The sequence below is a fragment of the Podarcis gaigeae genome (genome assembly GCF_964106915.1).
Source record: "Podarcis gaigeae genome assembly, chromosome: 3".
Classification (NCBI taxonomy): Eukaryota; Metazoa; Chordata; class Lepidosauria; order Squamata; family Lacertidae; genus Podarcis; species Podarcis gaigeae.
Window position 1 is genome coordinate 119433042 of NC_139680.1, and position 22553 is coordinate 119455594.

At 46.5% G+C, this 22553-nt stretch overlaps 2 protein-coding genes across 6 annotated transcripts in view; both read left to right on the forward strand.

The window, feature by feature from the left end:
- ZNF395 (zinc finger protein 395) overlaps positions 1-22553 on the forward strand; it is a 446083-nt gene that overhangs the window by 346748 nt on the left and 76782 nt on the right. The gene's annotated exons all lie outside the window — the stretch shown is intronic.
- The window catches only part of FBXO16 (F-box protein 16), a 28243-nt gene that overhangs the window by 2521 nt on the left and 3169 nt on the right, over positions 1-22553 (forward strand). For 2 of the 4 annotated variants that reach the window (XM_083733648.1, XM_083733647.1), the window contains exons 2-8: positions 4053-4155; positions 8163-8198; positions 9937-10143; positions 11876-12040; positions 13997-14232; positions 19189-19294; positions 19784-19828. In XM_083733648.1, coding sequence (XP_083589774.1) covers positions 4060-4155; positions 8163-8198; positions 9937-10143; positions 11876-12040; positions 13997-14232; positions 19189-19294; positions 19784-19828 — 891 coding nt within the window. In that variant the 5' untranslated portion in view covers positions 4053-4059. The remainder of the gene's footprint in view (positions 1-4052; positions 4156-8162; positions 8199-9936; positions 10144-11875; positions 12041-13996; positions 14233-19188; positions 19295-19783; positions 19829-22553) is intronic. The other 2 variants (XM_083733650.1, XM_083733649.1) reach the window with 1 other exon arrangement.

Sequence of the window (22553 nt, forward strand, 5' to 3'; positions counted from 1 at the left end):
ACATTTCCAACATTTGTTATCAGACAAATGGTATATTTTTGCAAGTTTGACTGGGGTCATGTACCATCTGTATATCATTTTCATAACATTTTCTTTCAAAGCATTACATGCAGTAAAGTTCAGCCCAGTGGTCCACAACCTTTCCCAGTCCTCAAACATAATATTATACCCAATGTCTTGTGCCCACTTTATCATCACTGATTTTACCATTTCATCTTGTGTATTCCATTTTAACAGCAAGTTATACATTCTTGAAAGTACCTTGGTTTTAGGCTCTAACAGTTCCGTTTCCAACTTCGATTTTTCCACCTGGAATCCTAACTTTTTGTCAAGTTTAAAAATTTCTTTAATCTGAGCATAATGTAACCAATCTCGCACTTTATCTTTCATTTTCTCCAAACTCTGCAATTTCCAATTATCTCCGTCTTTTTCTAATATCTCCCAATACTTCGGTGCACTGGCTTGCTTTCAAACTGCTAGGTAGGCAGGAGCTAGGACAGAACAACAGGAGCTCACCCCCCCGTTGTGTGGATTCGAACCGCCAACCTTCTGATCAGCAAGCCCAAGAGGCTCAGTGGTTTTAGATCACAACGCCACCTGCATCCCTTACCTTTACCTTTTACCTGGTGCCTGTACAGGCGCTGCAGTCCAGACAGGTCCCTTGATTAATTTCCAGCCACTTAACATTTAGAATCCAGTAATTTAAAGTTTCCCCACCAACACCCCAACAGAAGGAATGTGGCCACTGAGCCAAGTGTGGGGGTTAAAAAAAGAATATTGCAGACAAATTAATGGCGGAAAGGGCTCTCAATGGCTACTAACCAGGATGGCTGTTCACTGTTTCTGAATACTAGTTCCTGGAAACCACAGGAAGATAGAGTTGTTCTTGTGCTCAAATCCTCATTGCAGGTTTTCCACAAGCATCTGATTGGCTACTGTGAAAAGGGGATGCCGGATTGGGTGAGCCGTTGGCCTGATCCAGAACTTTCTGAGAACACAGAAGTACTGTTTTTGAGGGACAGGAGGTGGGCAGGTGTGGAGGATTCCCTGGTCTTGAATGGGATAACTGTGCCCCTGAAGGACCAGGTGCGCAGCCTGGGAGTCATTTTGGACTCACAGCTGTCCATGGAGGCGCAGGTCAATTCTGTGTCCAAGGCAGCTGTTTACCAGCTCCATCTGGTATGCAGGATGAGACCCTCCCTGCCTGTGGACTGTCTTTCCAGAGTGGTGCTTGCTCTGGTTATCTCCCACTTGGACTACTGCAGTGCGCTCTACTGGGGCTCCCTTTGAAGGTGACCCAGAAACTACAATTAATCCAGATTGCGGCAGCTAGACTGGTGACTGGGAGCGACCGCCGAGACCACATAACACTGGTCTTGAAAGACCTTCACTGGCTCCCAGCACATTTCCGAGCACAATTCAAAGTGCTGACCTTTAAAGCCCTAAATGCCCTCGGTGCAGTATGTCTGAAGGAGCATCTTCACCCCCATCGTTCTGCCCGGACACTGAGGTCCAGCGCCGAGGGCTTTCTGGCAGTTCCCTCACTGCGAGAAGCCAAGTTACAGGGAACCAGGCAGAGGCCTTCTCGGTATTGGCACCCGCCCTGTGGAACACCCTCCCACCAGATGTCAAAGAGAACAACAAGTATCAGACTTTTAGAAGACATCTGAAGGCAGCCCTGTTTAGGGAAGCTTTTAATGCTTGATGCATTACTGTATTTTAATATTTTGTTGGAAGCCGCCCAGAGTGGCTGGGGAAGCCCAGCGAGATGGGTGGGGTATAAATAAATTATTATTATTATTTCTCCTTATATTCTTACTGAATATACTCATAAATGTCTAGTGGAAGAGGCTTCCATAGGTTGCAGGGCAACTGCCAAGAGTACGGTAGCTTTATAGGTGACCTTAGTTTCAAGTCCTGGTGCACAGATGCTCTAGACATGTGTTTTTATTAATTTCCGTTGAGTTAACATTTCTGTAATCTGAGATGCAGCATTTCCCCCTCCCTAGAGAAGGAAAATTCAACACCATGATCAAGTCAACATGTAGTGGATTGTGGTCTCTTGGCTAAGTGTGTGGGTGTGAATGAGTGAGTGAGATAAAAAAGCTTTACCAGACAATACCTAATTGAATTTATATTCCTAGTAATGTTGACACAAGGCATTCACAAAACAGGCCTGCTTTTGTTGACGGCCTTTGGTTTAGCATTTTGCAGGGTTAAACCAGGATTAACACAATCCAGGAAATCAGTCTAATGCCCTTAGCTAATATGATATGAGCATTACAGTGCATTAATCTTTCTTAAACATTATCAAATTATGGCTTTTGAGTTAACAGCTGGCCTGTTCTTCTGCCTTTCCTTTCACAGGATTTGTTAGGAATTGGGACATACTATGAATCTAAGTGCCTCTGAAAAAACATTGAGGCAACCCTGGCACCCTGCACCCTCTCATTTAGCAATAGTTTAGCTTACTCATTGGGTGGTGGGTGAGGCCAAAAGAACCCACAACAAATGATGCAGGGTGCCACCCTAGTGTGGGCATTCTGACACCACACTGTGATTTAGTCACGGCCTCTGGCATGAACCACATTTGTTGCCTGCGCTGAACAATCACATCCTTTGAGACCAGCAAGTCCAACTGTGTCATACTGTACCTCACAATTTTGAATAGCCATAGCCTGGCCTTCCTCAATCTAGTGCCCTCCAGATCCTTTGGACTACATCTCAAATCAGTCCAAGCTAGCATGATGCTGCTGATTGGAGAAGGACACTGACAAACTGGAACGTGTGTTAAAGAGGACCGAACATTTTTTATGTATGCAACAACAGCAGCAAGGATACTCATTGCCAAGAATTGGAAGACTCAAGATCTACCCACGCTGGAAGAATGGCAGATGCAGCTGATAGACTATATGCAACTGGCAGAGATGACCGGCAGAATCCGAGACCTGGGAGAAGAAAGGATGGAAGAAGATTGGAAGAAATTTAAAATTTATTTACAAAAATATTGTAATTTGATTGAATGTTAAGAAGGATGCTTGATCATAAATAATTGGCCACCACTAAACTAGATTGAAATTAGATGATAAGTGAGATTAAGGAAAAGACAAATCCTTTGGGAGAACTATCAGATTATGTTTAAACGAGTGGATATAAGATTGCAAACAAGATGATAATTTGCTTGAAAAAAACTTTTTAACAATGTAAGTGGGAGCAGGAGACGTGAGGAAGTCCAAACAAGTTATGAAATTTTGTGTATGATATAAGCAATGTTGTTTGTTATTTATGCTTTTCCCTTATAAAAATTCTTAATAAATATTTTTTTTTAAAAAAAAGACAAACTGGAACGTGTCCAGAGGAGGGCAACCAAAATGGTCAAAGGCTTGGAAACGATGCCTTATGAGGAACGGCTAAGGGAGCTGGGCATGTTTAGCCTGGAGAAGAGGAGGTTAAGGGGTGATATGATAGCCATGTTCAAATATATAAAAGGATGTCACACAGAGGAGGGAGAAAGGTTGTTTTCTGCTGCTCCAGAGAAGCGGACACGGAACAATGGATCCAAACTACAAGAAAGAAGATTCCACCTAGACATTAGGAAGACCTTCCTGACAGTAAGAGCTGTTTGACAGTGGAATTTGCTGCCAAGGAGTGTGGTGGAGTCTCCTCCTTTGGAGGTCTTTAAGCAGAGCCTTGACAACCATATGTCAGGAGTGCTCTGATGGTGTTTCCTGCTTGGCAGGGGGTGGGACTCGATGGCCCTTGTGGTCTCTTCCAACTCTATGATTCTATGATTCTATGGCTATGCTTTGCTGGGGCTGATGGGAATTACAGTCCAAAACACCTGGAAGGGCATTGGGTTGGCCAAGGCTGCTCTGTGTTCAGAAAAAGCACAACTGTAAAAATGTTTGTATTTCTAATATCAGTGGGATTGGCCGAAGAGCCAAGTCTAGGGCAGTAGTACTTTTGCCTTTGTACACAGTGCTAGCATTTGCAGAAATGCCTCAAATAATTGTTTTGATCCCTAAATCTAATTAACCGGCGTCTTCCTTCAGGAAAGCAATGGCATTTGCACCTCCCAGGAACCTGGATGGCCCGAAGATGCAAACCAAGATGAGCACATGGACACCCCTGAATCACCAGTTGATGAATGACAAGGTGAGTATCATTCAGTCAATTTAAGTATGGGCCTTCCCCCAGACATTACGTTGGAGACACAATCAGAGGGGACCTTTGGGTGAGCAGTAGCAACAAATTCTCCATAAAAAGCAGCTAAGCCCTCAGTTGGCCAGCCTTGACCCTCCTCTAACCTGGCAGTACTTGAATGCTCAGAATTATTATTATTATTATTATTATTATTATTATTATTATTATTTATTATTTGTACCCCGCCCATCTGGCTAGGTTTCTCCAGCCACTCTGGGCGGCTTTCAACAAAGATTAAAAATACATTAAAAGGTCACACGTTAAAAACTTCCCTGAACAGGGCTATTATGAGGGGGGAAAGCGTTGGGATGGTCACACTGACGTCTGATGATTTCAAAAGGGATTAACAAATACAAGCTTTGTTTTCTAATGAAGCGTGTCAAGAGTCGGCTAAGGTGGACGCATAAGAGCTTGGAAAGCAAACATTGTATGTTTTTTGTGATCAAAGCCTATAAGGCTCACTGAGTAATGCAAACAGCTCTTCTGTCCTCCCCCTTTAGGCCCCTAAACCAAAATGTGATCTAAGATCAGTTTATCATTTCCTTGTGACAATAAATAAAACACCCCCACCAAAGGGTTGGTACAGGCAGGTGCTTCTTGCTTCATCTTAAATGAAGCCAACCATATATGTGTAGACACCTCGGAAACAACAAAGTGAGCAAGGATAGAACATAAGAATATTAGAAGAGCCTGCTGGATCCGGCCAGTGGCCCATCTAGCTCAGCATCCTGTTTTCACAGTGGCCAACCAGATGCCTGTGGGAAACCTGCAAGCAGGATCCGATCACTAAAGCACTCTCGCTTCCTGTGGTTTCCAGAAATGTAATCCAGAGTTACATTTGTTGTAATGACTCGTTTCTCTTCAGCAACCCCAGAGCATTTATAGAAATCCTTTGCCTGGACTGTTCCAGTCAGTAGTCTTTTCACTTAGAATGCTGGAACCAGATGAAACAGATTGACCCTGGGTTCAGAATCCTCTTTCGCACAAAACCTTATGAACCGATAGGTTGTGGTGATGGCAGTGGCCAGAGGTGTCTCTAAAGGAGAATTAGACAAATTCATTGAAGATACCAGAGATCATTGGCCACAGTGGAACCTCCATATTCCAAGGGAGTGTGCTTCTGAACACTAATTGCTACTGAAACCTAGTACAGTGGTACCTCGGGTTACATATGCTTCAGGTTACATACACTACAGGTTACAGACTCTGCTAACCCAGAAATAGTGCTTCAAGTTAAGAACTTTGCTTCAGGATGAGAACAGAAATTGTGCTCCGGCGGCGTGGCGGCGGCAGGAGGCCCCATTAACTAAAGTGGTGCTTCAGGTTAAGAACAGTTTCAGGTTAAGTATGGACCTCCGGAACGAATTAAGTTCTTAACCTGAGGTACCACTGAAACTTACCAAAGATTCCTAAGTAAGATCGTTGCTCCCATCTGTCTCAGGAGACAATGCAGGGGGTGAAGTCAAACTGTTGGAGAATTACAGCGCTTGCTGTGGCTGTAGAGACAATTTTGGGAAAGATATGTTTTGTTGCAGCAGAGGCAGATGAAGCTGTCTGGTTGTACTGCCGCAGATGCTGCAGTAATAGTTAATATTATGCCCCATGGCACCACTTCTCCTTGTGCTCCTCCCAGCGGTCTTTCTGGTCACTGGTATGGATGCATAACCTGACTATCTGCCTCCAGGCACTGCGACTGTCTGCTGGGGATTCCCTATAGCTGTCAACTTTTCCCTTTTCTTGCGAGGAATCCTGTTCGGAATAAGGGAATTTCCCTTTAAAAAGGGGAAACGTTGACAGCTATGGACTCCCACATGGCAGGATTCATGTCGCCAGCCTTCAGGTCACAACTGCAGACATCTTTGTAACACAGAGTTGGTCTGCCAACAGGCCTGATGCCTGAAGTCAGTCAGTCAAATAAGAGGCAAGATCCGCTTGTGGATCCACACTGGTTAAGTAGCAGGGAGCAGAGAGTAGGAATGAACAGACAGTTCTTCTGATGTAGAGACACAAAAAGCAGAGTCCCCCACAAGTGTGGTACATTGGTACCTTGCTTGTTGAACGTAGTCTATTCCAGAAGACCGTTCGACTTCTGAAACATTCAACAACTGAGACGCAAAGGGCGGGCAGGAAAGTACATGGAGAAAAAAGAAAAACATGCAGCAGAAGCTATTTGACTTCCGAGGCGTGTTCGATCATGGAAGCAATTCTGGGTTTTCTGCGTTCAAAAACCGAAACGCTTGGTTTCTGAGACTCTTGGAAACCGAGGTACCACTGTGGTAGGACCTATGCTTTTTAACTTGTCCATAAACAATCTGGGGGTGACCAGTGAAGTGGCCAAGTTTACTGACAATACTAAACTGTTTAGAGTTGTTTAAAACACACAGAGAGAGATGATGATGAGGCCCAAAGGATCTCTCCAAACGGATGGTAAAATGGCAAATGCAATTCAGTATAAACAAATGTAAAGTGATTCATGTCAAGACAAGAAAATCTTAATTTCACAGTTCATGGGGTCTGAACTGGTGGCATCTGACCCAAAACGAGACCTTGGGCTTGTAGCTTGATCAAGGTGCTGACCCAGTGTGCGGCAGCTGTGAAAATGTCAAATTCCATGCCAGGGGTCGTTAAGAAAGGGATTGAAAAATAAAGCAACATTTAATCAGCAGCAGTTAAAATGCTACATACTAAAGACAGTAGAATAGGGAATACTCTAGGGAGGAGCTGTATAAGCAGGGAGCAACTCCCAACTGGACCTCTCTCTTGTGCCTGCCAGTCTCTTGGATCTCAGTGAAGGGGCCACAGGCAGGTCCCCTGAGTTTAGTTTCAAGTAGAACAGTCGATAATGGGTGCAGGTGGCCCTTCAAACAAGGCCTTGCGTTGAATGGTAGACAGATGACAAAATGCGTCCAAGTTGTGAGTGATGTGATTTCAACTTTACGGGCTTGGCGGCTGGCCGGTTGAAATCACACAAATTAAATGCACAGAAGGCAGGGAGCTTAAAATCTCTTTTAGCGCAGGGTTTTCCCAGTGTGGAAATAGCTATTAAGCTCTCTGCCTCCTTGCTGAGTTCTTGGAGGCTCTTGCGCGATCTTGGATGGCTCTGTGAGAGCCTCCCAGAGGCCAGTAAGCATGGCAGAGAGCTTAAAAACTCTCTGCCTTGCTTGGGGGGTAAGACCCACGCAGGGCTCAAGTTCCAGAAGGCAAGGATAGCTAAGTGAATAACCATAGTTTAGAGATCCCAGGCCCTAAGGAAGTCAGACTATCCTCCACCAGGGCCAGGGCGTTTTCAGCGATGGCTCTGACCTGGTGGAATGCTCTGTCCCATGAGATTAGAGCCCTTCAGGATTTAACCTCCTTCCGCAGGGCCTGTAAGACAGCTATTCTGCCTGGCCTTTAATTTGAATTCAGCCTGATCTTTTATTTCTCTTCCCTCCCCCTCCCCTTTTTATGAAGATCACCCGCTCTGAGACCCCACAGCTAATTCTCCCCTGGCCTCCTCGCCGTGCCAAGTAGGACCCATTCAGCCAGCTAGCCCTGGGGATTATCTAATTGATTTTTGATTTTTATTGTTATTCATGTTTTTATACTGTATTTTATGCTGCTTTTATAATTAAGTGTTTTAAAGTGTTTTAAATTTGTTGTTAGCTGCCCTGAGCCCAGTTTTTGAACCGGGAAGGGTGGGCTATAAATAAAAAATTATTTATTTATTTAAGGGTGGGGCAGTTCTAAGGAGGTAGTTTGCGTATACACATGCGCCAGCCCCAGAACATACCCTGCCCCCCTAGTGAATATGACTGTTTTCAGAACTTCTAAGTTAGAATTTCTTCTTATGTCTCTCATGCCCTTTAGTAGTCTGGGGAGTCACTTATTGGGTCATGCCTAATGGTTTGATTGCTCATTTCTCGTTCAGTCTTGTGTTCACTCTGTACTGAACTGTGTTTTATTTAAATGTTTTTAAGGTATTTGAAGAAAGAAGAAATCTGTTGGGGAAATGGGTAATGACATTTTCTCCCCTAATCCGCAAATCCCATGTGCTCCACTGCTTATTTTGAGATGATCAGGCTGTAGTAGGACATGTAAGCACAGTCAACCTTGTGTAATACACACAGTCATTGTGAGGGTTATGAAGGCACTGTCCTCCATGCAATGTTTGGATTTTTAAAAACTTGTAGTTGAAAATGTAAGGGGGGGGGAATGGTGGAAGTCTGCATGCAATTAATCTGTTTAGAGACGTATGTTTTGTGCCAGAGTATGTCAAGTACCCACGCGGGTGGCGCTGTGGGTAAAACCTCAGCGCCTAGGACTTGCCGATCGCATGGTCAGCGGTTCGAATCCCCGCGGCGGGGTGCGCTCCTGTCGTTCGGTCCCAGCGCCTGCCAACCTAGCACTTCGAAATTACTCCCGGGTGCAAGTAGATAAATAGGGACTGCTTACCAGCGGGAAGGTAAACGGCGTTCCGTGTGCTGTGCTGGCTCGCCAGATGCAGCTTGTCACGCTGGTCACGTGACCTGGAAGTGTCTGCGGACAGCGCTGGCTCCCGGCCTATAGAGTGAGATGAGCGCACAACCCAAGAGTCTGGCAAGACTGGCCCATACGGGCAGGGGTACCTTTACCTTATGTCAAGTATGTGCCTCTTCCCAAAAAGGACGGTTTGCCCCATGTGTGGTCGTGTCCCCTAGTGATGACATCACGTCCTTTCTGCCAGATCCCCAGAGGCCACTCACTGCTGCTGGAAACAGGATTTGCAATAATTGGATCTGGGATCCAGCAAGCAAGCTATTTATTTTACCCTTCTCCCATCTGGTGCTTTCCAGATGTTTTGGATGACAGCTCCTGTCAGTGCTAGATGGCTGTGCCGGCTGGAGAAGTTGGGTACCAAAGTCCAAAACATCTGGAGGGCACCTGGTTGGAGAAGGCTTGTATATTTGTTGGAAGTCTCCCAGAGTGGCTGGGGCAAATCAGTCAGATGGGCAGGGTACAAATGATAAAATTAATATTATAATTATAGGTAAAGGTAAAGGGACCCCTGACCATTAGGTCCAGTCGTGGCCGACTCTGGGGTTGTGGCGCTCATCTCACTTACTGGCCGAGGGAGCCGGCGTACAGCTTCCGGGTCATGTGGCCAGCATGACTAAGCCACTTCTGGTGAACCAGAGCAGCGCACAGAAACGTCGTTTACTCCCCCCCCCCCCGAGTGGTACCTATTTATCTACTTGCACTTTGAGGTGCTTTTGAACTGCTAGGTTGTCAGGGACCGAACAACGGGAACTCACCCCGTCACGGGGATTCGAACCGCCGACCTTCTGCTCGGCAAGTCCTAGGCTCTGTGGTTTAACCCACAGCACCTTATACAGTATATATCAATGGTAGTTAACTCTTCTACTTGAATGGAACAGATTTCTGTCTCTGTGAGCAGATACAGTAGAATGTCTTTCCTTATCAGGCAGAAGTAGGCCTTCACCCCTTTCAAGCCATGCTGGAGACCACTCCCTAATGGAGACAGGACACTGGTCTAGAAGATCGACCAGAGCCAACCGTTCCTGTACTTTTTAGCAGCCAGAAGACAGAATACCTGGGGTTGGGGCGTCATCACAAAAATGAAGTGCAATATGGGTCTTGTGGTCCATGTGTTAGTTTGCAAAGTGCTTCATGGTGGGAAAGTCACTTCTGTGGCGCCATGTCTAGGTGCCACAAAACCCTCAACTCACCTCTTCTCCCTTCCCTCCTCCGCAGTTTGACAAATGGACAGACAACCAGAGGCGAAGAGTCCTGTTGGACTTCCTAGAGCGCTGCTCCCTCTTGCAGCTCAGGTTCTGCGTCAAGCAGCTGCAGGCTCGAGTTCCAGTGGAGGCCCTGGATTTCACCACCAAGCTCCCCAGGGTTTTGTCCCTCTACATCTTTTCTTTCCTGGACCCTCGTAGTCTCTCCCGATGTGCTCAGGTAAAGCTCAGTGTGTTGGGAAGGATGCAGAGGAGAGAGAGCAAAGTTTGAGGTGCTGGATATGTTTAGCCTATAATCATAGAGTGTAGAATCATAGAATGGGACCCAAAAGGCTCATCTAGTCCAACCCCCTGCACTGCAGGAATCTCAACTAAAACATCCATGACAGAGGGCCACCCAGCCTCTGCTTAAAAACCTCCAGGGAAGGAGACTCCCCCACCTCCTGAGGGAGACCGTTTCACTGTTGAACAGCCCTCGCCTTCAGAAAGTCCTTCCTGATGTTTAGTTGGAATCTCCTTTCTTGTAACTTGAAGCCATGGGTTCGAGTACTACCCTCTGGGGCAGGAGAAAACACTCTTGCTCCATCTTCCATGTGACTGTCCTTTTGATATTTGAAGATGGTTATCATATCACCTCTCAGTCTCCTCAGGCTAAACGTGCCCAGCTCCTTCAAGCGCTCTGTGGCAATCACACAGGGTCCCCGGACGTTTCACCGTCTCTTGATCCCTGTGCCACCACTTGATTTCTCGCTGCCACCACCCAGGCCATACCTGGTACAATACGGAGCCCAGTCAGGGTTTCAATTGGAACATAAACTTTTGTTTATTGCAGTTTAACAAGCATGTGGTTTCACGAACGGTATCAGTCAGTTACAATCATGGGGTGCCTATCCAGACCTATAACTTCCGCTACCTGCTCTCACTCACTAAACCACCTCTCAGATATTTACTTGTCTTCCTAGCCCCTAACTATTCCTGACTCAGCTTATTTTGCTACACTAACTCAACCTACCCACAAACTCTATCCCAATTCACTCCCACTCCAATCAACCTCCCAATGAACTCCTCCCTTCGCCCTTCCCAGAGCTGGTTTTATAGTCCCTCTGACTCCACCCCCTGGGTCCTGATTGGGTAACCTGTTTAACTATTTCACCTCCAGAACTCTCATATGTTAACGTCACATGCTCATTAGGTTTGGTGTTATGTACTAAGCTTGGCTCCTAGAACAATAGGCGGGTAGGATCCTAGAATGCAACAACTGATTGGCTTGCAGGAAAAGACCAATCAGGCTCCAGGAGGGAAGCAGAATCAGCCAATCAGACGGGACTCGTTGTGTAAATAATGTATATAAAAGCCCGAGGTTTGGGGGGAAATTCAGTCACTGCTTTACAAGCTGCAATAAAGAGCATGAAATCACTACAGGACTCTGAGTATATTTCATCTGGCTTCCGGACACTTGATCATTTTGGTCACCCTCCTCTGCACACCTTCCAGCTTGTCAATATCCTCCTTAAATGGTGGCGTCCAGGACTGGACACAGAACTCCACTAGTGGTCTGTTGATGCAGTATATGAACCAGAAAAGTTTGGAGCCCAGCAACATGCAGTTGTTCCTCTTCCTGTAGTGCCAGCCTCCCTCTTTTGAGCAGCACAAGCACAGCAGTTGGAGTTGCAGTTTTGCCCATTCAAATGAGGGAAAGCACATGCCTGAGGGATATACCTGTTTGAAATTCAACTCCACTCCTGCGTGCATGAACCAGGCCTCCATCTGGGTTAGACAAGGAAAAACTGCAGTTGCCAACTCAGTGGTTTTTGTTTTTTTTAAAGAACTCTGTTGCTTTCTGAATATATTGAAATAGTTTTTGCGTCTGGATTATGTGTCCTCCTCCGTTTCTGATTTTTGCCCCGATAGGTCCCTCAGAACAATAATAATGGCGCCTTTTTCATTCTCAGGTGAGCTGGCACTGGAAGAACTTGGCAGAACTAGATCAGCTCTGGATGCCAAAATGTCTGCGCTTTGGGTGGTATCTCAATTTCTCTCCAACCCCGTTTGAGCAAGGAATCTGGAAGAGACACTACATTGAGGTGGTGAATGAGTTCTGGGTCACCAGCCCTAAGGTACCTCTGCAGTCCTTGAGAGACGGTTTTTGGAGCTGAGCTGAAAACCTCTAGTTTAGCCTCGTCTTGGGTGTGCTGCCTTTTCCATATGCAGGAACTTTTTGACATTTAGCCTTGTAAACTGACCTGCATTCTGAAGTGGAGCAGTCCCAGTAGAATTGTACCATGGGCTTTCCCTGTAAGTGTGAGTTGGCTCTTGAGGTACCTAGATCCCCTAAAAGCCTAGTGCACACATGCCTTCCTTCTGATACATATCTTCAAAGAGTCCATATAAAGGCCCCTGTGAGAAGAGGATGCAGGTGGGCCATGGGTCTGATCCAGCAGACTCTTCTCATGTTCTTAAGCCACTCCTCCAGTTTTCCAGCTCAGTAGTGGCCTGTGATGAAAAGACCCAGCACAGTCTGTCATCCTCTTGTCGCTTGAAGCTCAGGTGGTCTTGGTGGAGTGGTGTCCCTTCCATCAGCTTCAGCTGTCACGGTCCGGTTCACGGGCGATCGAAGTCCCGGCTGGGGACGTCGGGACTGGGGGCAAGATGGCGGAGTGGGAGCAGGAACGGGAGTCCAGAAGCCAGGAGTCACGAAGCCAAGAGCCAAGGGTCAGAGAGCAGGGAGTTAAGAAGCCTAGGGTCAGGAAGCAAGGGGTCACGAAGTCAAGTGTCCAAGGATCAAGAAGCAAGGAGTCAAACGCAGCAAGGCAGGGAACGTGTTGCTGTGGCCAAGAACCGAAGGGAAATGCTGACCTTATATCCCTTCCTGGCTCTTGCCACCAGGTGCTGTGAGTTACCAATCGGCCTCACCTGTGAGGCTGCAGATTGCCTCTTCAGAACAAACTTAGGAAGTCCCCAGTCCTGCAAAGTCCTATTGGTCACAGGGCTTGGCTCCTGCATGCACACCTGACAGCTGCATACGTATCTGGGCAGAGATAGCCTAATTCTGTCATCTATTGCTGAAATGTGTTATACAGACTGTCGATTAGTTTCTGGGCCCAATTCAAAGTTCTGATTTTGACCTGTGAAGTCTTAAATGGCTCAGCACCGTGATACCTCAAAGACTGCCTGTCCCCATATGAACCAAACAGGACCCTGTGATCATCACCTGAGGCCCTTCTTTGTGTGCTTCCTCCGCATGAGGTCTGGAGAGCAACAACACAAGAATGCGCATTTTCTGCAGTGACTCCCTGCTTGTGGTATGCTCTCCCTAGGGAATCTTGCCTGGTGCCATCGTTGCACATGTTTAGGTGCCAGGCAAAAACATTTTAACTAAACCTTTAGCTAATCAGGGGTTAGCAAACTTTTTCAGCAGGGGGCCGGTCCCCTGTCCCTCAGACCTTGTGGGGGGCTGGACTATATTTTTTTTGGGGGGGGGGGAAATGAACGAATTCCTATACCCCACAAATAACCCAGAGATGCATTTAAATAAAAGGACACATTCTATTCATGTAAAAACATGCTGATTCCTGGACCGTCCACGGGCCAGATTTAGAAGGCGATTGGGCCGCATCTGGCTCCCGGGCCTTAGTTTGCCTACCCATGGATTAAACAACCCACAGCCTTTTACATTGGGGTGGGGGTATTGTTTTTGTTTGTTACTATGTTAATGTTTTTGTTTCTTTATATTGCAAACCGCCCCAAGATCCTCAGATGAAGGGTGGTATAGGAATGTAAATAATAATACACTCCAAACTCGGTTACCAAACGCCAAAAACCCGGAAGTAAATGCTCCAGTTTTCAAACATTTTTTGGAAGCTGAATGTCTGACGCGGCTTCTGCTTGAGTGCAGGAAACTCCTGCAACCAGTCAGAAGCCGCGCCTCGGTTGTCGAACATTTTGGAAGCCGAACGGGCTTCCGGAACGGATTACGTTCGACAACCGAGGTTTGACTCTAATAATATCCAAGGGCTTCCCTCCTCCCCAACAGCACACAATTGATATTGCCTACTTGTTTTCCATCCCTTTAGACCCCTCCAAAAGAGGACTTTGTGGTGGTCGATGTTCAGCCTATAATGAAAGAGGGTCTGGAGGTGAAACAGACCCTGTCACCGTCAGTCCTCCAGTCAGCATCTCCTCTCGGAAAGAAGATGAGCAAGGAAAAGCAAGATCTCCCTCCCTGGCGTTCTTCAGATAAGCATCCTACAGACACCATCAGATTCAATTACCTGGACAACTTTGATCCCATCGAGCAAGCGAGGCAGGCGTAAGGCACACCCTCATGTCTGTCTTCTTCTTTTCTCGGTCAAACAAAACTAATTTGATGTTCAGCTGCTCCCTCTCCCCCTGGGGTAGGTGACAACCCTGCCATATTCAGGAGAGGAGTTATTGCTCTCAAGTTTTCTAATTTTTTGTAGGGGAGTGCCGAGGCTGCAAGTTTAAAGCCTCTTTGTGAATCTCTTCCTAATTAATGGTGCATCCGGGATGGATTCCGACTTCAGGCAGGCAGGAAATTAATAGGTCCTCTTGGTTCTGCTCCATAAAGTTTGGACCAAGCCCAGAATGGATTGATCCCACCCCAGCAGAATTCTGGAGTGGGTGGTGGGGTTGATTCTGCAGTCCATTGTAGGCACGCCCAGAGCATGTCAGAAGATGAAGGAGAAACCCCAGGCAATGTTAGCCGTCTCTGTACATGCCTTTGGTGCCCAGTGTGGGAAAGGGTCAACAATGTGTGTGGAACAAGGTGTAGAAGAGCCCAGGGGTGTCCCCAAGAACTGCTAAGCTTCTCCTTCCAAATTATTTCCAGACCAGCTGAAATGCAGTAGGCCTGGGTGTTGGAAAAACGCCCAGGAAAGCTTCCACCTTCCCAAGACACCGAGGCGTCTCTCCGGTGTAAATCTTCCTCTGGCTGTAAATCTTCTTCAGTCCAGAGAGACCGGTAATAAGCGACCCCTCCCTCCTGAGAGGAGCACACTCGTCTTAGAATCATAGAATCATAGAGTTGGAAGAGACCACAAGGGCCATCGAGTCCAACCCCCTGCCAAGCAGGAAACACCATCAGAGCACTCCTGACATATGGTTGTCAAGCCTCTGCTTCAAGACCTCCAAAGAAGGAGACTCCACCACACTCCTTGGCAGCAAATTCCACTGTCAAACAGCTCTTACTGTCAGGAATTCTTCCTAATGTTTAGGTGGAATCTTCTTTCTTGTAGTTTGGATCCATTGCTCCATGTCCGCTTCTCTGGAGCAGCAGAAAACAACCTTTCTCCCTCCTCTATGTGACATCCTTTTATATATTTGAACATGGCTACCATATCACCCCTTAACCTCCTCTTCTCCAGGCTAAACATGCCCAGCTCCCTTAGCCGTTCCTCATAAGGCATCATTTCCAGGCCTTTGACCATTTTGGTTGCCCTCCTCTGGACATGTTCCAGTTTGTCAGTGTCCTTCTTGAACTGTGGTGCCCAGAACTGGACACAGTACTCTTCTGGCATCCCATTGCAGAAGAAAGAGACAATCAGTAGCTACACACTACTTTATTCATTTTCTATACACAGACACTCCATGAGCGTGTCTGCTCTCTCTGAGCAGCAGTACAGAAGACCACACTTTACACAGAAGCGAAAGTAACTTTTCGCAGTACTGAGACTGTGCTGAGACTTCCTGTCCCACGCTCTCAGACACCCACATGATGTGAACAACCATCCGCTGCTCGCTGAGCAGCTGGTGAGATAAAAGTCCTAACATCAGGTGTGGTCCAAAAATCATTCTACAACGATTGGATTGCCAGCTCAAATTCTCTTTGGAATGCCATGCCTTCAACTATTTCTGTGTTTAGATATTTGAAGTAGCATCTCGGCAGCATACAGGATGCTGATTAAACATTCTGTTCCTTACCATTCGCTTCCAGAAGTAGAGGTCTTTCCTTTCTTTCTCTCTTTCTCTGGTGATCCCTCCTAGCCGAGTAAGATTGTCTTCCATGAACACGGTCTTAACAGTTACAGATAGGTAGCTGTGTTGGTCTGCCATAGTCAAAACAAAAAAAAAATCCTTCCAGTAGCACCTTAAAGACCAACTAAGTTAGTTCTTGGTATGAGCTTTCGTGTGCATGCACACTGTGTATCTGAAGAAGTGTGCATGCACACGAAAGCTCATACCAAGAACTAACTTAGTTGGTCTTTAAGGTGCTACTGGAAAGAATTTTTTTTGTTTTGACGGTCTTAACAGTGAGTCTGTAAGTTACTGTGGAGGCCAATTCTGGATCCACACGTCCTTCCACAGTGGGGACATTGGTTTCCAGGCAGGAGTTGATCACGGTGTGGATTTGCCAAGCATGCTTTCCTCCTAGCACGTTTCTCCCTTGCGTCCTGAGTTTGAGTGTCTTCAAAGCCGAGGACACCTTTGGTAACCTTCATCCGCCTTCACAGCCGTTGTAACATACCGCTTGTTATCATCCGCCTGTTCTGCCATTGAGGACTTCTTGGATCATTCTTTGTCTAGCTCTTTCCCTTTGACCTTACCGCCTTGGGTCACCCTGCTGGGAGTACGAGACTCCCAGCGGTTTCGCTCACAAGGGTCATAGGGACATGCAAGCCCACTCACCACGACAAGGTGACGATCCAGAGAGTGAGAGAGGTAACCCACTTCTAATGGTAGAATGCATTATTTTGCATGCAACAGGCTCCATGTTCAATCCTTGTTAAGAATGTAAGAACATAAGATCCTCCTACTGGATCAGGCCAATGATCCTCCTACTGGATCAGGCCAGTGATCCATCAAGCTGAGTATCCTGTTCTCACAGTGGCCACCCAGATGCCCATTTTGTGGGAATGTTCAGGGATGCAGGAGAGGGTATATTGACTGATTATATCCTTATCCAACTTGTGCTAACGAGTTCCCAAAATATCTGCAGAGTAAGACATTCCCCTTTTTAAGTTCGCAACGGTAACGTGTGCTCAGGTTCGCTAGAACCTCTATAATAATTTCTCTGGTAATTTCCCCTTTATTCCCTCTTAAAATACAAGACACGACACAGTCCTTTATAAAAGTATAGAAAGAGTTTACTCACATTCTGTTCACAATCGGATCCCAGAAGGCAGACAGCTTAATAAAGTAATATACATTTAGAATCTATCTTATAAGAAGATAGCCCCTTTCTCCTCTCTTGGCTGGGAGCCAAGAGGGCATCTTTAGCAGATGTTGCTTCTTCAAAGGAAGATGAGAGAGAGAGAGAGATGGCTGCCCCTGCCCTGTGCTTTTATCATTACCTGCACAGGTGAGGCCACACCCACCTCTGGTCACATTCGGAGGAAGTCTGTCCCAGGAAGTTTACCTGCTGGCTGGACAAACATCCCTCCCCATGTCTAAACATGTACACTCTAGGAATGTTGTAATTGACTGCTCCTGTGTTTTACATCCCACACATTTTGGGAAACCCACAAGGTGGACCTGGGTGCAGCAGCACTCTGCCCATCTGGGATACCCATCAACAGGTGTTCAGAGGCATAATGCCAAGAAAGCAGATCATGGGGGAAAGCTTTCTCCCTCTTCTTAAGACCTAGGGAAGCCGTTCCCAGTCAGTTTAGACTGTACTGAGCTCCGTTGACCAAGGTTACCTGACTTGGTATAAAGCTACTTAAGAGGTTCATCTGCTGCAGCCCATACCCTGTTCCCTCACAGTCCCCCAGAGAAGTCTTCCTGCCACCTTACACTTCCATGACATCTTTAGATGCTTGGTTCTTTTCTCATTGCTCTTGTAATCTAGATCAGGATGTTTTCTAGCAGTTACAGTAAATGTGTCCACCCTTAGTTTAAACGCCTTGCTTCTTCAGTGGTAGCACGAATGGTTGTTGCTCTTACCCTTGGCATAACATCTTGGGAACAGATCTAACACACATGCCAACTACCCTGCAGTCTACGTGTTCAGTAGTCCCAGTTTCTTCCTTAATAGCAGAATGTCTTTCAAAACCCAGCCCACCAAACGTAGCCCGGAGCAGCAGTTCAGCTGCATTAGAGGGGCGTGGGGGCAAGTTTTGTGGGCTGAAGGGAGGAAGATTATTTTTCACGAGAGCAGATGACAGTGCCAAGCATTTTTCTGTCTTCTTGTTCTGGGAAAGTAACTTGTTGCCAGGAGCACAGATCAGATCCCAAGCAGAAAGACATTCACTTTTCACAAGACTGATGTGATGTGCGTAGAGAGCTGCCTGGGTAGAATTAGCTTACTCTTCCTCCGGGGATCTTAGGGTAGTGTCTGCAGTTCTGCCTCTCACACTTTTTTACTGACCCAAGGTCACCCATTGAGTTTTTATGGCAGAAAGGAGAATCGAACCCACGTCTCCCTGGCTCTAGCCCAACACTCTAGCCATGATACCATAGTGCCTTTCTCAAACTTGGGTCTCCAGCTGTGGTTGGACTACAACTCCCATCATCCCTGACCACTGGTCCTGCTAGCTAGGGATGCTGGGAGTTGTAGTCCAAATGTTTGAGAAACAGTGATGCAAATCTACAGAAACCTTTGAGTGATTTAGCTGTGATTCCTGCATTGCAGGGGGTTGGACTAGATGGCCCTTGGGTTCCCAACTCAACAGGTCTGTGGTTCTTTGAGTGCTGAAATATCTGCATATCTGGGCACTAGCCCCACTGAAGCACAATCATGCATATTGATTCAGAAATATATTCCTCTGAGTCCAGGCCACTCTTGTATCAGAGCCTGGGGCTTTGGCCCTTAAAACCCCCGGGACTCACTCCCAGGTAGCTGTGCTTAGGGTTGCAGCTGCGGTCTCTGAAATGAGAAGTGGCAGAACAAGCTTCAGGCCCATACATTTTTTTGTGTTTCCAAAAGGTATTTGCCTCTCCCCGCCCTGTCCCGGGAAATCCTTTTAACTTCATTTAATACATCTTTTCCCCCCATTCACTCTGTCACAAGAGACTAGGGCCCTGCGGGACTTGACATCTTTCCGCAGGGCCTGCAAGACAGAGCTGTTCCACCAGGCCTTTGGCCAAGGCACCGTCTGGCCCCCTCCTTTGATAATCCTCACAGAACTCTAGCCCAATGGTTGCCATTAATTTGATTTTGAATTGAATTTAGAATGAATTGATTTTAGAATGCTGTGTTACTTTTATTGCTGTTAGCCGTTCTGAGCCTGGCTTCAGCTGGGGAGGGCAGGATATAAATAATTTATTATTATTATTATTATTATTATTATTATTATTATTATTGCAGTAGGAAGAAAGGAGGAGGGCTCACCCCAGACCTCAGCCAGTTGGCCTTCCAGAAGAAAAGGAAACCAAGCAGTGCATCGTACAAACTCCGAAAAGCAAAGTCCCTGGCAAGTATCCCAAATGGTCAGCCTTCTGGGCTAAGCAGCAAACTTGGTGAGGTGCAAAGCCTTTGGTGAGGAAGGGAGCAGCCTTGATGGTGGTGGCCCCCTCCCCAAAGCCCCTCTGCCTTGCGTTGCCTTTTGTCCTTAGCTGCCTAAGTCCACCACTTAAGGGCTGCAACTTGAGCAAAGCTGGCGTTCAGTCTTGGAGCATCAGTTATGGTTGTTGCCCTCGTGCTTCGGCAGCCCTGCTGTGCAGCCAAGATGCAGAGCTCACACTTTGCATGCAAAGAGGCACCACCAGTCAGAAGAGACAGTAGTGTCCCGACCTGGCCCTAGGCAGCTTCCCAGCAGTTATTTAGGTGGGTCGCTGCATTTGAGCTCCCTTGCTTGCCTCGAGGGTACATCCGACTGCAGACTGAGCGTCTCCGGCTGCATATTTCTGCCCCTTTGGGAAGGACAATGTGACTCAATGTGCTTTGCTTCCTTGTCCTCCAGCAGCCTGGGGCTGAGCTGCCAAGGAGCCAGGAGTGCAGGAATCAGGTATATGGAGCCTGTCAAAGCCTTGCTTTGTGTGCTGCACTCATTCCTGGTGGGGTGGGAGACTCTGACCCTGCCTGTCCCGTCACACGGCATCCGCGACCCTAACATCTTAAGCCCTTGCATGCTCACCTGCTTCTCTTTAGGTTGATCCCTGCCAATCATTATGTTGCTTCTTTTTAAGCTGCTTAAAATTAATGTCTGCCTTTCACGCACTGTCTGTGTCTCCCGTCCCGGTCTCATAATTCGGATGCTAGCGAAATGAGAAATGCCCGTATTACTCTTTTCAAACACACCCTTTTTAAAAAATTATGTGAAGGTAGCACTTAAAGATTCATGATTATGGCTTGGCTTGTCCTAAAAAGACAAAGAGTTTGTTGCTCTTTGTGCAGAAGCTTGATTTTAATGGAAGTTTTGCATAAATAGAGGATCTACTACTGCCTTGAGCAACAGTGCTTCTTCACATGCCGGAGGGACCAGACTTTCTTCTTTAGTTTTAATTTTGGAGACTGTAGCCAATAAACAAATTCTTTTCACACTCAGCAGTTGAAGTGTTGACTGCTGTGCCCTTATCTGCCTTTATTTGCCGGAATGGATTTCTGAGTAAGTGTTTTATTGCTCCTGGCTTTTCCCAACACCCTAAACAAGAGATTAAACAAACAGATTGAAGCTGTACTCTTATGCACACTTCCTGGGAGTAAGTACCTGGGTTGGGGGAGAGACAACACACTGGATTTGGCTTCCTGGCAGTGGCCCATTAACATGGACCAGGATGGGAGCTGGTCCCTTATTGACCGGCAAGGTCATTGTGGTCATCTGATGAAGCCTTCCTGGTGATATCATGTGCTCCCAGGCTCTGCTCTGCCGTGATCTGGAGCAGTTCTCCATTTTGATTTTTAAATACATGTTAAAATACTTCCTTATTTTCCCAAGTCATTTCTGGGTTAGTGACCTAGCCATAGTTTTGAACAGGCACCCCAATGTTCTATTACTTCCAAAACAGTATTCGTATTTTACTGTTCATTTTTTTCTCTCTATTTGTTGTACACGTCTTCAGAAAATGTTTATTATTAAGCTGACTATAAGTTCTGGAAATAGACATGGTGGAACTTATTTCTGAGTAAGCTTGAAGAGCTGTTTTTCTATGTTAAAGAACAAAGGCCTAGTTATCACTCCGTTTGGATTTCGGGTGTGGGCTCAGCACACCATGAATGTGCTCTGGCACGCAAAAATATCCCCCACATGCTTTCATTGGGTCTACTCTTGAGTAGGGCTTGGTTAAAATGAAACCCCTAATCCTTTTTCCAGGGTAAAAAGTCCTCACCCTCTCACTTGCAGGTATGTTATTTATTGCTCAGCTGTGGCAAGAAAATAGCTCTAAAATTTTTCACTTGCACTAACCCAAGGCAGCTGAAAGAGCTGGCCAGTGTGTGTGTGTGTCTCCCGGCTGGCTGACTGGCAGGCCTGCTCACACACTGCTCCTTTCCTAAATAATCTCAGTTTCTGCAACTAAAAACAAAAGGCTACTTGATTCCACCTGCCTTTGGGACTAGGGTGTCCTGTGTTTGGATTCTCCTTCCCAAAGAAGCCTGCCTGGTGCCTCCTCTGATATCTCCTTGAAACAGGCAAATACTGTTTCGTTAAAAAACAAAACAAAAACAAACCACCCAGACATTCCATCATCTCATATACTGCTTTTAGTTGTCGTCAATCCATATTGCTGCTTTCTATGTGCTTTTATAAGTTCAATTTGCTGTATTTTATTGCTTTGTTTGAATTCTCCTAATTGAATGCCACCCTGGGAGTGTTATCACAATGCAGGTAATAAATAATTTGCCAAAAAAGTACAGCTGAACCTCGGTTTTCGAACGTAATCCGTTCCAGAAGTCTGTTCAATTTCCAAAACGTTCGAAAACCGAGGATCAAAGGGCTGTCAGCAAGTTCAACAGGGAAAATTGAGAAACGCGCTTCGGGAGCCATTTGACATCTGAGGCGCGTTCAAAAACAGAAGCATTCACTTTTGGGTTTTCGGCGCTCGGAAGCCGAGACGTTCAAAAACCGAGGTTTGACTGTAATTGCATAAACCAAACAGAACAAAAGATCCTTACCTGAAAGTGAGTCCCCCATTGGAGTTTCATGGACTTTCCCCAAGTATCTGTGTGTAGGACTGTGGCCTTTGTCTTCCTGCACATTTCCTACCTGCTCAGAATTTGGATAACAGCAAAGTTTGGGTGGTGACTCAAGTTATGACTTAAGTCGTGTGTGTGTGTGTGTGTGTGTGTGTGTGTGTGTGTGTGTGTGGTTTTAGGTCAGGGACTGTAATCGCAATTCCTGGTTCTGTTGACAGATTCAAAACTGCAGGAGATTCGTTTCCCTCTAAATCTCATAAGAGCACGAGAAAAGCCTGCTGGACCATCTAGTTAAGCTTCCTGTTCTCACAGTAGCCAGCTCCTTGCCTGTGGGAAACCCGCGAGCAGGATCCAAGCACAAGAGCAACTCTCCCGTCCTGCAGTTTCCAGTCGCTGGTAGTGTTGCTGCCTCAAACTGTGAAGGCACAGCACAGCCATCATGGCTCGGAGCCATCAAAGACCCTCTCCTCCATCATTTTGTCTAAGCCATCTAGGAAGAGCAAGTCCCATAGTCCCATAGTTTAACTGCTTCTGTGCAAATGGCTACTTCTGTCTGTGTCAATGCCTTTCTTTCGCCTGCCTTGCATCTTCCACCATTC